This window comes from Anneissia japonica, unplaced genomic scaffold (genome assembly GCF_011630105.1).
Source record: "Anneissia japonica isolate Jap-2015-1 unplaced genomic scaffold, ASM1163010v1 scaffold284978_len400890_cov162, whole genome shotgun sequence".
Taxonomy (NCBI): domain Eukaryota; kingdom Metazoa; phylum Echinodermata; class Crinoidea; order Comatulida; family Comatulidae; genus Anneissia; species Anneissia japonica.
Window position 1 is genome coordinate 44,724 of NW_022728715.1, and position 15,007 is coordinate 59,730.

The 15,007-nt window shown below is 33.6% G+C and overlaps 1 protein-coding gene across 1 annotated transcript; it reads right to left on the reverse strand.

Annotated features, from left to right (window-relative positions):
* Window positions 1–5,220: 5,220 nt before the first annotated feature.
* Window positions 5,221–14,444, reverse strand: LOC117114503 (multidrug and toxin extrusion protein 1-like). The gene is made up of 6 exons (XM_033258172.1): window positions 14,408–14,444; window positions 14,230–14,305; window positions 13,610–13,679; window positions 11,985–12,117; window positions 10,738–10,832; window positions 5,221–8,795 (listed from the first exon to the last, which is right to left on the reverse strand). Exons 1-6 carry the CDS (start codon window positions 14,442–14,444, stop codon window positions 8,304–8,306), a joined length of 903 nt encoding a protein of 300 aa, XP_033114063.1. The 3' UTR covers window positions 5,221–8,303.
* Window positions 14,445–15,007: the final 563 nt, after the last annotated feature.

The following is a 15,007-nucleotide window of genomic DNA, read 5'->3' on the forward strand; positions in this document are numbered from 1 at the left end:
AAAGGTTTACATATTCTAATATTTCTCCTCATCTAAAAGAGATATTAAATTGTTTTTGTTTAATACTATCCCCAGATGATTGTTTTACATGCCTAAATGTTTACCAAAAATCATAAATATAATTTTATGAAAAAATATGAATTATGTGCTGTCACAGACGGGACATTCCATAATAATGAGAGAAAACCATACTTTTCAATAAAAAGGGATAAAAATTATTCTCTGATATCAGTGCAACATTTCATTTGCTTTGCTACCTTTGTTACTCTAATTTAGTAGCAAAGAAACTTATATTTCGTTAATTGTTTAAGTGTCCCGTCCATGACAATCTGTCCTGTCCGTGACAAAATTGTCTTGTCTGACAAAAACTGTCCCGTCCGTGACAATTTGTTTTTGAAATATTATATTTTAGGCACTAAAAGCTGGTTGATAAAATATTAAGTTATAGTCTCTAGTAAGAGAAAATTTAATATTAAATTTTTCATAATATTACTTTCCCAATGAACGTAAAAAAAAAACCTCCTCAAATGTCACGGACGGGACAATTATGAATTTTGATGTGCAAGTATTTTTCTTGAAATCTGTATGCCTGATCACTATCATCATACCCAGTATAATAGATTCAAGTAAGATGTTTCAAATGATATAAACATGTATGCAAACATGCCTTCGGAACAGTTTTTTTTTTCAAGTTTTATTTACCTTAAGGTCGACTCCGTTTTAGAAAGCACTAATCACAGTATAATAGATTCAAGTAAGATGTTTCAAATGATATAAAAATGTACGCAAACAAGCCTTAGCTTTGGAACATTTTTTTTTTTTCGAGTTTTATTTACCTTAACGTCAACTCCGTCTTAGAAAACACCAGGATTAATTACACCAGGATTAGGCCTAATCACCACGCTGTTTTTGTACCTTGAAATCTGTATGCCTCTTTGACCATCATCATACACAGAATAATTGATTCAAGTAAGATGTCAGGGCGGATCCATGATTTAAAAGAAGAAGTTAAAAATGTTGATTCCTAGATGGCCGGAAATGAGCTTTCCCGACTTCTGAGGTGTCTTTTAATGACCTTTAAGTTCTTCAAAATTCAAGGTTTCCCTCTCTTGAGAAAAGGTCAGGGTAATTTTATCTCATTCTTTAGGCCTATCATAGAGGAAAAAATTAAAGACAGGCAATATTATAGTTCAACAACATTGAGTAGCTGAGGTAGTCCTTTCTTCCATGGATAGCCACTGACTTACATCCATTGACAGATGAATGAAAATACTCAACCGATGTGCCACCAAAACGTAACCAGCCTTCACCATGCCCTCACGATGTCACCAGGGACGCAACTGCCAAAAAAACTATTTTTGGCAGCGAAGAGACGCTACCAATAAACAATCAACAAACTACCGGGTTTCTGGGTTGATTTACAAGGTACTACCTGACTAAACTATTTTTGACTTGAGGTTAATTGGTAAAAATCGCACAAAAATCATACGACGTCACTGAGAACGCCGGTGACGGCAACTCGATTTTGAGATTAATTTTCCGAATAAAGTTATACTAAATAACTTCTAATGACGAACTGTTGTCTTCAGTTGTCTTTGTTGGTCATTCTAATGCCATTTTATCTATTTTTTTCGGTGATATTACCGTTCTCAATAATCTATAAAACACCAACATAACAACATCACGTTAGATCGATCGGTGGGGACGCCGTGGTGACGCCGGTAGGGTCAATTTTCGTCGGAAGGTATCAAGATGATAAGCAGTTTCATTGGACTAAATTCTTGCTAATGCTAACCATTTGCTTACCTAAGATTATACTGTCACTGGTTTCAAATGAAATAACTGACAACTTTGATTTGTATCAATGTTTTAATAAGTACATATAACTATGTCACAAATACGTATGCAAACAGGGACACCACGCTGTTATTTTTCTTGAAATCTGTATGTCTGATCAGCATCATCATACACAGTAATAATAGATTCAAGTAAGATGTTTTAAATGATATAAAAATGTATGCAAACATGCCTTCGGAACAGTGTTTTTTCTCTCTTTTTTCGAGTTTTATTTACCTTAACGTCGACTCCGTCTTAGAAAGCACCAGGATTAGGGCTAATCACACCAGGATTAATCACCACGCTGTTTTTGTATTTTTCTTTAAATCTGTATGCCTCTAATCACCATCATCATACACATTATAATAGATTCAAGTAAGATGTCAGGGGCGGATCCAGGATTTAAAAGAGGGGGTTCAAAATGTTTTCCAAAAGAAACCCCAAAATGAAATGACTGGGGTCCTCCCCCGGGAAAATTTTGATTCCTAGATGGCCGGAAATGAGCTTTCCCGACTTCTGAGTTGTATTTTAATGACCTTTAAGTTCTTCAAAATTCAAGGTTTCCCCCTCTTGAGAAAAGGTCAAGTAATTTTATCTCGATCTTTTGGCTTATATATCATAGAGGAAAAAAATCAAAGACAGGCAATATATTTTTATATTTCAACAACATTGAGCAGTTGGATATGTAGTACTTCTTCCATGGATCGATGAACCGATAGGCCTGAAGGACGCACTTTCGTACATAAATTATTACCACGGCTAACCAAGAACAGTGCTAACCAGAACTAGATGGGCTAAGCCTAGTAATTGTCTGATCTTCCAACCTATGTCTAGGTATGTTAGCATGCCTTTTGTAAGCCAGTTGTATATTGTTTCTTCACAGAGAGGGGTTCGTCCGGACCCCTTGAACCCCCACAATATGTTATATAATGGTAAAATTATATGTAACCGTGGATATAATATAAGTAACCAACATTGCTTTAGTTAATGGCTTCCGACAAAAAATAGACTCATGGTTTTGCAAAATCAACATATTTTTGTACACTATGATCTGGGGAAGTAGAGGGGTACCGAATAAGAGTACCGACATATATAATGGATCATCACATAAAATGTATTGGTATTTGGTATTCATAGGCACTTGGCCGACAATTATGGAATCGCCCATCATACAAGATGTGTATAAGAGACAGGGACATGAAGAATGCACTTTCGTACATAAATTATTATGATAGCGAACCAACAGTGTGTATAATTTATTTAATTGAAAACTAGATGGGCTAAGCCTAGTAATTGTCTGATCTTCCAACCTATGTCTAGGTATGTTAGCATGCCTTTTGTAAGCCAGTTGTATATTGTTTCTTCACAGAGAGGGGTTCGTCCGGACCCCTTGAACCCCCACAATATGTTATATAATGGTAAAATTATATGTAACCGTGGATATAATATAAGTAACCAACATTGCTTTAGTTAATGGCTTCCGACAAAAAATAGACTCATGGTTTTGCAAAATCAACATATTTTTGTACACTATGATCTGGGGAAGTAGAGGGGTACCGAATAAGAGTACCGACATATATAATGGATCATCACATAAAATGTATTGGTATTTGGTATTCACAGGCACTTGGCCGAAAATTATGGAATCGCCCATCATACACGGATGCAATTGTTATTATTTAGGCAAAATACTCTGTAGTTAACAGGGTAATCAAATGTTAAGCGATTGCCCTATTGTATTTAGTAGCAAAACTAGAGTGAACGTACGTGATTACCAATTTCAAATAATATTTATTTATTTAATTTTTTTGTTTTACTGTTGGTTTCCTTAAATGTTGATTTCTAGACCCTACTGGGCGCCCCGTCAATCGCTGGCGCGCGTCACGGTAACTACTGTACGTCAGTGGACCGACAATTCAGGCCCGTATTGGGGGGGGGGGGTGCGGAGGTGCGTGCGCTTACGCACACACCCCTACCCCACCCTCCATTTTCCAGGGTAGAACATTCAAAACTCACTCTCGCACATTCCAGAAATACATCCACGTCCACATCTCCTTGACCAATCAGAGGAATCAATCTAATTCGTCACCATACTCACGGAAAGATTTTTAATTGCCGGAGGATATTTTAAAAATCAGCAAATCTGCGTGGAAATCGCCAAAGTAGTATAAGTGTAATCGTGATTGCTGCATAATTGCATTGGTTATATATTAACATTTGGCACCTTCAAATGGTAATTTCCGACCATTTGGAGGTGTAATCACAAATTCCCTTCCCTCGGCCCCAACCATGTGGGGCTGAGCTATATCTCCTCCATCTGTAAAAGAAAGTCCTCTTGGTTCCCTTTTTAAATTCCGGGATCCGCCATTGAAAACCGTTTAATACATGGTGTTGAGAATTCGCTTTAAATAAGACCTCAATAAATGCCTAAGCTCCTCCCCCTGATCCCAGCAGGGGCTATCACCCTAAAGTGCACCACCACCCACCTCTCCAGAGCCAATGTCAAACATTATGTGTTCGAAAAGTACGAACAGATGAGAAGCAAATTGATAAACACAGAATGGACAAAATTTTGTGTTTCTGTTAACTTAATACAGTAGTGACAACTCTCCATACCTTGCAAATGTGCTTAGTTATTTAAAGCAAACAGAATGATCCTTCTCTGATCAAACTATTCTGTGCACATCTAATAAATATCATTACGTCCACTGTGTTGACTCTTGAATAATCGGTTCATACTCTTAACTGCCGAGACTTAAAACCAGGCTTTGGAGGGAAAAAATCTGATATGTTGTACAACTAATTTTCTAAGACAAATAAAAAAAAAAAACAAACAAACAAAAACATATACTGTAGACGAAAAACTGGGTGAAAAGAGGGCGTAACCGTTTCCAAATTTTCACCCAGTTCTTCAATATTCAAAAATCTGTATCTTATTAACCGCTCCAGAGATCTGTTTTTGTGTAAGATGCTTTTTGTATCTTAGGAAAATCAGTTGCACAACAAATCATTTTCCCACTAGAGCCAGGCTTTAAGCAAATAAAGCTTGTTGTATCTTAAATGTATTTACCATACGAAATTCCAGGGGCCAAATATCTCGACTTGTTCTTAAGACAATCCTAAAAAAATTATTTTCGCGAAAGTTTAAGATACTTTAAGATTGAGATTATTAAACTAAATAACGTTGTTAAAGTATCCAAATTTATAACCACCCTTTAGTTAGCTTAATTTTCCGACTTTCTTAAAAAGATATGTATTATCACAAAAATATATTGCAATCATGTTAACTAAATTAATAGGCTACATGGAAAAAAAAAACTCGAATTATGACACAAAAACCGATCTTAATTTCTATTGGGTAAATAAAATATAAACATTTTAAACTTGTGTAAGTATTTTTTTTTATTTCAATAAAAACTCATTACATATCTTCACCTAATGCTATAGACAACACGTTCAAACCATAAATCCAGTGGCAGATTCAAAAGGGGTGGGTGGGGTGTAAATTTTTCAAAATTATAAAAAATGGAGACAAAAATGTTCAAACTTAAGTCCCATAGTGCTTTTTTTTTGGCTATCTAGAGGTGCCATATGCAGACAGTACCGTTTCGATCTTGTTAGATCTCATCAGTGCAGCTGAGGATTTCAAGAATGAAACACACGACAGACTCAAACATAGCTTGGGTCAGCCCTGTGTGACGTGGTACACTGATTATGAATACAAGAGTGCACAAACCCAAAATGAGTGTGCTATGCAAATTGCAAAATAGTATTATATAAACAATGCACCATCTTAAAATAAGAGTGCTCTACAAAACAATGTATATATTTTATATATATGCATACATATATAATATATACATACATACATATATGTAAATTGAGGTATATCCTTTTTCTAACTTCATAAGTCTATCGAAAAATACTGTATTCAGATAAAAAATTGTCCATACTATAATCCGTATCATACTCTAGGTACAGTATTGTCATAGAAAATAAGTTTCAGCTACATACTATACAAAATAAAATTTACAATAATTAGGTGCATATACAAATCATGTCATGGTTATTCTTTGGAATAGATTAAGACGTCAGCAAAATATTTTATGTACGTATACAATTTTAATATATTTACATTTAAAGCAGCCAATGCATGAGAAACTTCCATCAGAGTCCCCAACTATGGAGTAGATGGAGAACAATCACTGTCAATGAATCGATAGCTTATTCCATTTTTTAAGATGCACTAGCTACCTTTAATCCCAGCCTGGGTACTATAGGTTAGAATCCTGTTAAACCAGGATAAAAAGAAATAGTCTCTCATGTCATCTAGAGCCTTTTTTATGGCAAGTTGTGGTGCAAGGATATGACAAATGGGGGAAGGGGTGATGTATTATATGGAAACGTAAGTGGGTGGGAGAAGGGGTCATCCAGTGGTTGAGGAGCAAAGGTTAAAAAAGCTAAGTCAAGTTAGGGATTTGAAAGGCTACTCTTATAACCTTTGAAAATACATAAGAATGCGTTTCTCCATGAGGATTTGTTAGCGCAGGGGAAGCTCTCTACAGCAAGGCCACCTCCCTGTGCCAACTCCCATCCAATGGCGGCCACTGGTTTATAGGAAATCACTTCCATCCTGAAATTAATTACAGTAGTTACTTGTAGCAGATGAAAAATAAATTTAAATAAAAAATAAAAAATAGGCCCTGACTTATAATCATATTAAATAATTATACTGCAACAAAATTCAACAATACCTTACATCCCATACATATATTATGCTTCATAATATTTCTTGCTAAAAAATTGCACGTACATTGTAAAACCATTTGAAAGTTTAATGTTAGCACACAATTTACTTATTAATATTAATAATACTGTAATTAGGTAATGAATCGATAGAAAATTAAACTCATTATTTTTTCAGTTGCCTATATTATATATAAGCTTTTAAATACCTTGTTACCCAAGAAATTTTCAGTTGACAGCACCTGTAAACCAATATCAAAGATGGGTACCTTTATAGTTAAATTATGCTACTTTATGGGATATTTTGGTAGATTATATCATTTGGTAAAATGCACAAATGTTACTGTATTTCACACCAAGAATGTAGAAAATGTGTTTCAAAAATGTTTCTACAAACTCTGACAACTGATAGACACCCATCTTGTATATAATTTTACAAGCACTATCAACTGCAAATCAACAAGGCATTTCTTGAATCTCAGACATAAAGGTAACTTAAAAATTATGACAGGTATAAAAGAGGGAGTGCACATTTTTGGTAACTTTCTGTTCTGCTCCCCATCCCCTACCCCATGGACTAAAATGACATAAATGTTCTTTCTACACAAACATTTCCAGAACCATGAGTTAAAAACTGGTAAAATTTTCTGATCATAATCAAAATCTGATTTTTTTTTATCTTTCACTCAAACATTATACTTCAATGGAATCAATAAAATAAATTACATTAAAAAATAAATTCTCAATTTTTCTTAATGTGGAGCTCCAGCCACAGATTTTCTCTATATATTCTTACATTGTACAATGATATGAAGAGATATTTTGAGAAACCATGATGAAAAAAAAAAATCAAGATCTTATAATAGGGATCCATAGTCTCTCGTAACTCATAGGAATCTCTCGGAAATCTGGACGGCCTCCCGTATTCCTGTAAGCAAGCAATAATCTCCCAGAAACTGTTTTCTGTTCATAGGTTCCCTAGCTACTGTAGTACAAAATTGGTATGTGGGTAAAGTGGGAAACATTGGAAGAAGTAATTTTCATAAACAAATTTTCATAACATCAGGATTGACAAATTTAAGTAAATTCACATAAGAATAATTATTTATTTATTAATTAACTTTGCGAACATACGCCTTTGGAACGGCGTCGCACACAAGAGTGGTGCGTTAAACTTAAATTTTTTTTAAATATTAAAATTAACTAAAGACGAAGCACACATCTAAACAAGCACCGACAAAAAAGGTATACACAGACTAAACTGTACATACAATATTAAACTACAATTTTAAAAAATCAATTAAATAATACCATTGAAAATTAAAGGTATGGAGTAACTGTATAATTTTATACAGACATACTCCCAGAATACAAACATACTGTTTTGGTATGTTACTAATTATCAATAATTAATTAACTAATTAATTAATTATAATTAATTATCACTATTTTTGGTACGGCTATCACACAAACACTATTTCAAAAAGCATCCTTTTCAGCTAGTTTGTGTGTAAAAGAATATGAATTTGACTATGTAATTTTAGCTATACCCCCACTTGAAAATGGGCCTTCATTTTTCTTATATTACCTTAAGCAAACTCATTATCACACTCCCCAATATGGGTGAATATTATTTTTTGAGAGTAATTAAACAAAAAATAAAAAGAAAATATGTGCTTGGAGCTCACCTTTAAGAACTTAAAAAAAAAAATTGGTATCTATTATAACTGGATGCAATCATCATCATAATACATATATTCATTATTTAGTGTTATATTTACTGCATCATATTTACCAAAATTTTCACAGTAGGACGGTTGGAAAAAAATGCCCAAGGAAAGTCCGACTATAAAAATTGTGAGGCAAACAAGAAATAAGGAAAGACGCTTGCACACCAAAAACCTAATGTCATCTCGAGCCAATCGAATATCAGTCTCGTGCGGGACAGTTTCTATATCTGTTTTCTCATTTGATAGTTCAGCCTTCATGAGTGTTTCTTTTGTTTCCTGTTCCGATACTTCATCAACCATGGAAAGCTTGTGGTTTGATGTGTCTGTGGAAAGGCTCCGTCGTAATTCTGTTCCATTTGTGTCCGCCTGTATTTGATCAAGACGTTCACTGTTTAGCTGTTGCATTTCAGACTGTTCATTTCCTTCCAGTATTGAGGAATTCGAAAGACATTCTAATTTTATTGCACCAGCTCTGACTTGCGCCTTTATAAAATACAAAATATTTAGTCACTTCTATTATCTATTATTTACTATAATTTAAATGATATTTGATTCAAATTATATTTGCACTTCCAGAATTAAATCACAATTCCAATTTCTTAAAAGTAATAATAAATATATGTGAAGATGCATCATGATGGTTATAAACTTTGACTTTCAATTTCTTTATTACAGTATTTAGTTATGAGAAATATCAGGATTAATTATAACAACTAAAACAAAAATCTACTCCCAAAATGACACTTAATTTGTAAAGATTAGCATATATGTAGTATAACTATAATTGGAGTTACAATAGTTAGATTGGAACAATGTAAAATATTAAATGCAGCTGAGCTCAGTCGGCTAAACTGGTGGTAGCCACTGCGTGTGCGCTAAGCAGTAGAGATTGCTAGGTCCCCGGTTCAAGTCCCGTCGCTGCTCTCCTTGTGTTTCAACTGGAGGGCTGAAATACTAGTTATGTTATATTGCACCATCTTTCGGATGAGACAAAAAAAAAAAAGATAAGAAAAAGAAAATATGCAATATGGCCCATGCGTATGTTATAGAACGCAGTACACTCTTCAGAAAAGAGTAGGGGATTGTCTCCCAGTGTACTGCCCAATCACCACCAGAAGGACCCCACTGGAAACGAGTCTTCGGACTTCGTGGGTTGTCCTTGGTGCGATGCACACCGAAATACTCCTATCCTATCCCTTAATTTTAATCTAATCAACCAACAGCAAAAACATTATCAATTGATTCAATTCTATTCAATTTCTTTTATTGGCATGTTGGATGGTCGAGTGGTAAAGAGCAGGGTAACATACAGCCATAATTTGGTTGGCGTTAGAACAAGTCTTCTTGGATAAGGACTATAAACCATTGGCCCTGTGTACAAAATTCAGCTCATGTGCACTTTAAAAGAACCCATTACATTTTTTTTGGCACCGGTTTATTGGGAAGCTCAGATACAAAGAGACACTTAGGAGAGAAGCAAGAAGTAAAAACTAATCCACACTTAGAGCACTTTCAGACCATTTCTGTATAAAGTGCTATATAAATCCAAATACATTTTTTTTAGTAATGCTACGATTTTATTTTTGAGCTAATATCCATAAAAACAAAGCAGATAAAAAAAAATGTAAGGTCGAATGACCTGCATACCCCACCCTAACTGGACTATAGGGATGTTACTCCACTAAGGTTATGACACCAAATTCATGCCCTGAAGAGCCTTGCTCAAACTCTGCCAGTGTCAGGTTTTAATTATAGTTGGATAACTTCGCTCCTTGAATATTAACCCTCAAATGTAACAGATACATACAATTTAACAATTACATCTTGGTACTATCGCTGTACTGGGCTGCTGTGTATAACCCAGGGGCCAGCCAGCATTTCCAATTTCAATTATTGGAATACAATTTAAAATACAATTAAATCTTTAATTTCAATTTCAAAAATATACAGAAATTGAAGTTGAACAATGCATAAAATTTTATAAATTTCAGGAATAATTAAGCCTATCACAAAAAAAAAAGAAGAAAAAAAAAAACAACATGCAAAAGGAAACCAGGAAAAATGTAAAAAACAAGACAAGGAGAACAATCAAAAAGAACATGAAAAACAATCATTTGGAAAACAAGGGAAACTTAAAAGAACAATCACACAAGAGGAGAAAAGAAAAAACATTAAAAAAAACATTAAAAAAATTGCACAAACTTGGACTGAGAAAATAAATACAATTTCATAAATACAATATATATCAAAACGGCTGAACATAAAATTAGTATCAAATTAAAGGGAAAATTTCATTAATAATAATTACATATTAAAAAAGTAGGAGCCAAATTTCATTTCAAAGGGATTATTGCACATCTTAAGCCTATTTTGAAAGCAAAAGAAAGCATAGGACAAAAGGTAAGAGTGGGGCAAAAGAGCTTACCTTGTGGCCCTCAAGATCCCAATCTAATTTCATCATGTAAATCAAAAGCGATGATCCTTGCGCCATAAGACCTAATGTGATACCAGACCACAATCCTGTAAAATAATCAGAAGAATCAGTTAAGTCGGCCATTTACAACGAGTCGCACGACGAATCCAATTCCGCTTCCTGGGTCTGAACTGATGGTCATTAAAAACAATCTGTTGCATGCGCACGACGGCATTACGTTCTCCATAAAATCATCGGGCGCAATGGGCCATGAACATAAACTACCAGTAGCATATTGACTATAATTCATATTTAGGAACAATATACATATCTGTTAAATAAATAACTAATACTAAAGAAGTATGCACCTTCGAAGTATAAGGGCCCATGCTGACTGAGCCACCTTGAAATTGCCCCTGCCGCATTCATTTTAGATGTTAAAAAATATGAACAATCAATTGACTAAAACAGGGGGTTCCAAACTGGCGACCTGCAGGCCATTTCCAGCCTGCGCGTGCATGTCATCCAGCCTAATATAACACACCTATTAAAAGAGTTAAAGCCTCTAAGCCTATTACTGCATCATTTCACACACTAGTACCATTGTTTGTTCATGTTGGAGTGGCCAGACTGTAACTTGCTTTACAAGCTTGCATGATCATTACCCTTCAAATTGATTCAATCTACAGAACACTCCTTAACTAAAATATTCTCTTCATCGTTACCCATGAGGATTCGAACCAAAACTATCCTGTTAGTTAATTCTTTGAGCTTTACAGTACAATCTAAGCAATAGTATAGTCCTTTGAATGTTATTACAGTTCACACCTACAGTACAGTACACTCGCCTTCCTTAAGCCCTGTATACTATCAAATATTCTTTAACAAAAAAAAAAAAAAAAACTGTTGTATGCCCATATATAGTCATGATGTGCCTATATACTGTATGGTCATGATGTGATGTCATCATGACCAAAATTAGGCATGTCACATGCTTTGTCAAATAAAATGTGATAGTCTGGACAGGGCTTAAGTGTTAATAACTATTCTCAGCCCTCAAAGTGAGGCCTTGTATTTTTTTTCAATGAATATGCAGATACCTACTAACTGGAAAGTGCCTCTATTTTTAATTTTGCCGCACGATTAAGACTGGCTATAGATCTCGACAGATGGTTTGAGTGGTTGCCACAAACCTGCCAATTGGCAAATCACTTGATGATGATGAAATGGTTAACTAAGGTTTTATCAAGTTTACTTACCAATTATTCCTAAATCTGTTTTTAACATCAAGTACCCTCCGACTGGTAGGCATATGATATAGTAGCTTATAAAGCCAACAATGGCTCCTATCTTCTGATGACCGGCGCCTCGCAGACCTCCATTGCATACGGCCTAAAAAGACATCAAATATCACAACAAAATCAAGGACAGGAATTGAACCCAGAACCATAGGATTGGAAGCAAGCATCTTAACCACTAAGCTATTTTAACTCCACTGTTATCAACCAATCCATCGCTTGTACAGTATGTATATTGTGCCAAATTCCAAAACCAAATTCTGTTCGGTGGTACACATGAAATTGACAGGTTCTTACGTACCTTAAAGTAAAAACGTTATGGATAGGATAATAATACATTTTTTTTTTTTTATAATCTACATTTTTTTTTTTTTAGGTAGTATTCAATTCTGCAGAAATGTATCATATCAATTAATAAATAAATTAGAAAAGTAAACACCTTTATAAATAAGCAAGTAAATAAATCATTATATTTCTATATTTTTTGAAACCCAATGTTCAATCTTCTTTAATTTTTGTTGTGTTTATTATCAACATTAATGTTTTATAATCTATGTTCATCTTCAAATTGTTTGGGGAAAATTGCAATAAAGTTTGTCATACCATATAATAATAGGCAAAATAAAAAAAAAAATATTTTTTTTTTTGGCCAAGCCCGACAGACCCAAAATATATACGAGATTAAGGTTAAGATTTATTTTTTTAATGAGCGAAAAAGGCTGGAATAGCCCAAACTTGCTGGAAAATAGGCGATGCAACAGTGTTATTTTGCTCTTCAATATTGATTTATAAATGGTCTTTGCTTTTTTAGGCATAAACACATTATTGTGTGTTAAAAAAGAAAAAAAAATTCCTACCGACCTACCCATTATATTGATTTTCCCAAAACTTGACCAACAAAAGATTTTTTTTATTGGTCTAATTGCAAATGTCTTGAAAAACAAAAGTGTTAAGCTTTTCGGTCATATTTTGGGCACACTTATAATATAGTATTTTTGTTTATTTTATCCTAAAATGTATTTTTTTTTATTCCAATGAAATGGTTGTACATCAGTCCAATTCACTTGCAAACAAAAGAAATCAGAGTAGAAACATCACACACAAAAAGATGTTCACCATTTGTGGCAAAGACAAGCCAAACCAGTCACTCGTCGCAAATTGTGTTTCAGAGAAAATAGCAAAAACATGCTAGAATGTAATTTTTTTTAAATCTATATTATTTCACTAAACTGAGGTTTATGTATGTATACATCATGCTGTGCTGATATTTTTCCCAATTTCAATGTTAAAACAACACTTTTTAAAGATTTTATGATAGTTTCTGCATGAGAAATGCCTGAAATCATAAACTTTGAAGGCTGATTTCTCATAATATTGTTCTTTAAACAGTTTTATGCTTAAATGCTTGTAACTTCATAAGGAAATGTTGGATTTGAATGATTTTTTCTACCATTTTATAGCTCTTATTTTACTCTTTAACCCTGTATTATTAACTCAAAATCGATTTTTGCGACGAGTGACTGGTTTGGCTTGTCTTTGCCACATTTACTAGTACCAACAGTAAATAAAAATGATTTAATACTTACGCCAGTGAAATCAAAGAATGAATATACGACACACAGGGGTACAACTTTGGACACCAGGCTGATTATTTCTCTACGAAAATAAAATGTGTTATAATAATTTACATATTTTGCTCTAAAAGTACACTGAAGCCTGGTTTCCATAAAATAGCTACACTGTTGCTCAGTCCATGAGGCAATCAGAAAGGTGCCCCGATTCAACCAACCAATCAGCATCACAGAAAGCTGTTGGTGATAGCGTGTAGTGATGTATGGAAACCAAGCTTAACAATTAATGTAACAAATAAAAATTAATGTAAAAAAAAAATTTTTAATTATGTTCTCATTGGCATCAGAGAGCCACTAGGCAGTGATTCAGTTTACTTTTTGGTAATCCTGTCCGACCAACTGAGTGTTGTTTTTTGCTCTCTGTTATCTTGTGTATTTTAATGTTTTTTGGACAAAATAAATGAAACGAACAAAATCCAAAACTGAAAAGTAAATCATATATCTACATTTGTACTAAATAAATTCATTAGATCCGATAACAGTTACTATAAAGTTTACTAACCTTTGTACTAAATATATCTACTCATGTATGATGAAACAAAAGAATATTGACCTAAACTTTTGAATATACTTACGGATCGTCAATAAAAACTTTAGCTAAATGATCCTTAGTTGACAACCACAAAATACAAACAAACAATGCACAAACCCCTGTAAATAAAAAGAAAAATTAATTGCTGTAAAAAATAACTGTTTAAAAGTCTATAGTACATAAAAGAAGAATTTAAATAATAACACGGGGAACCATTGTACCACCTTTCATAAACTGGTTTGAGTATTGCATATACATTTATTTTATATTTATATATTTTAAATGATCATATAAAATACTTTTAATATAATTACTCAGATAGATTACTAAGGTATTTTCATATACTGTAACATATTGTTTATTTCATAATCATTGTTGTTTTTATAACCCATATAATGTTGGTTTAATTTAAATTTAAAATAGCTTAATTCATTAAAAAATCAAAATAAAAAAATGATCGGTAAAATTAAATGTGTTGATAATAGAGAAACAGACTTGCAATGGTGACCCTAGACAATGGTAATATTAGAAATGTTTATTTTTTACTTTTTATAAACCCAATGACCCTAGCCAGGGAGAATGACTATTGGGACCCTCAATGCTGACTGCAATTGAATCATCCCGCTGTAATCAAGTCACTATAGAGCACTAAAGTGATACATCACGATACCACATGGTACTACTCAGTTGCTATTGTTGAAAAATGCTTTCAACCCGACACCATTTTCGCCACTAATAAACCGTTGATCCCAATTTCTAACATAATTATTAAGATGTTTCATCTTACTTTTTATTTGTAAATTTTAATTGATGATTAAATG

Coding starts and splice junctions, on each gene's coding strand:
- LOC117114503 (XM_033258172.1), bottom strand. CDS start 14,444: ATGTATATGCAATACTCAAACCAGTTTATGAAAGGTG. Junction 14,306..14,407: donor AAACCAGTTTATGAAAGGTG/GTACAATGGTTC, acceptor TTTTATTTACAG/GGGTTTGTGCATTGTTTGTT. Junction 10,833..11,984: donor AACAGATTTAGGAATAATTG/GTAAGTAAACTT, acceptor ATTATTTTACAG/GATTGTGGTCTGGTATCACA.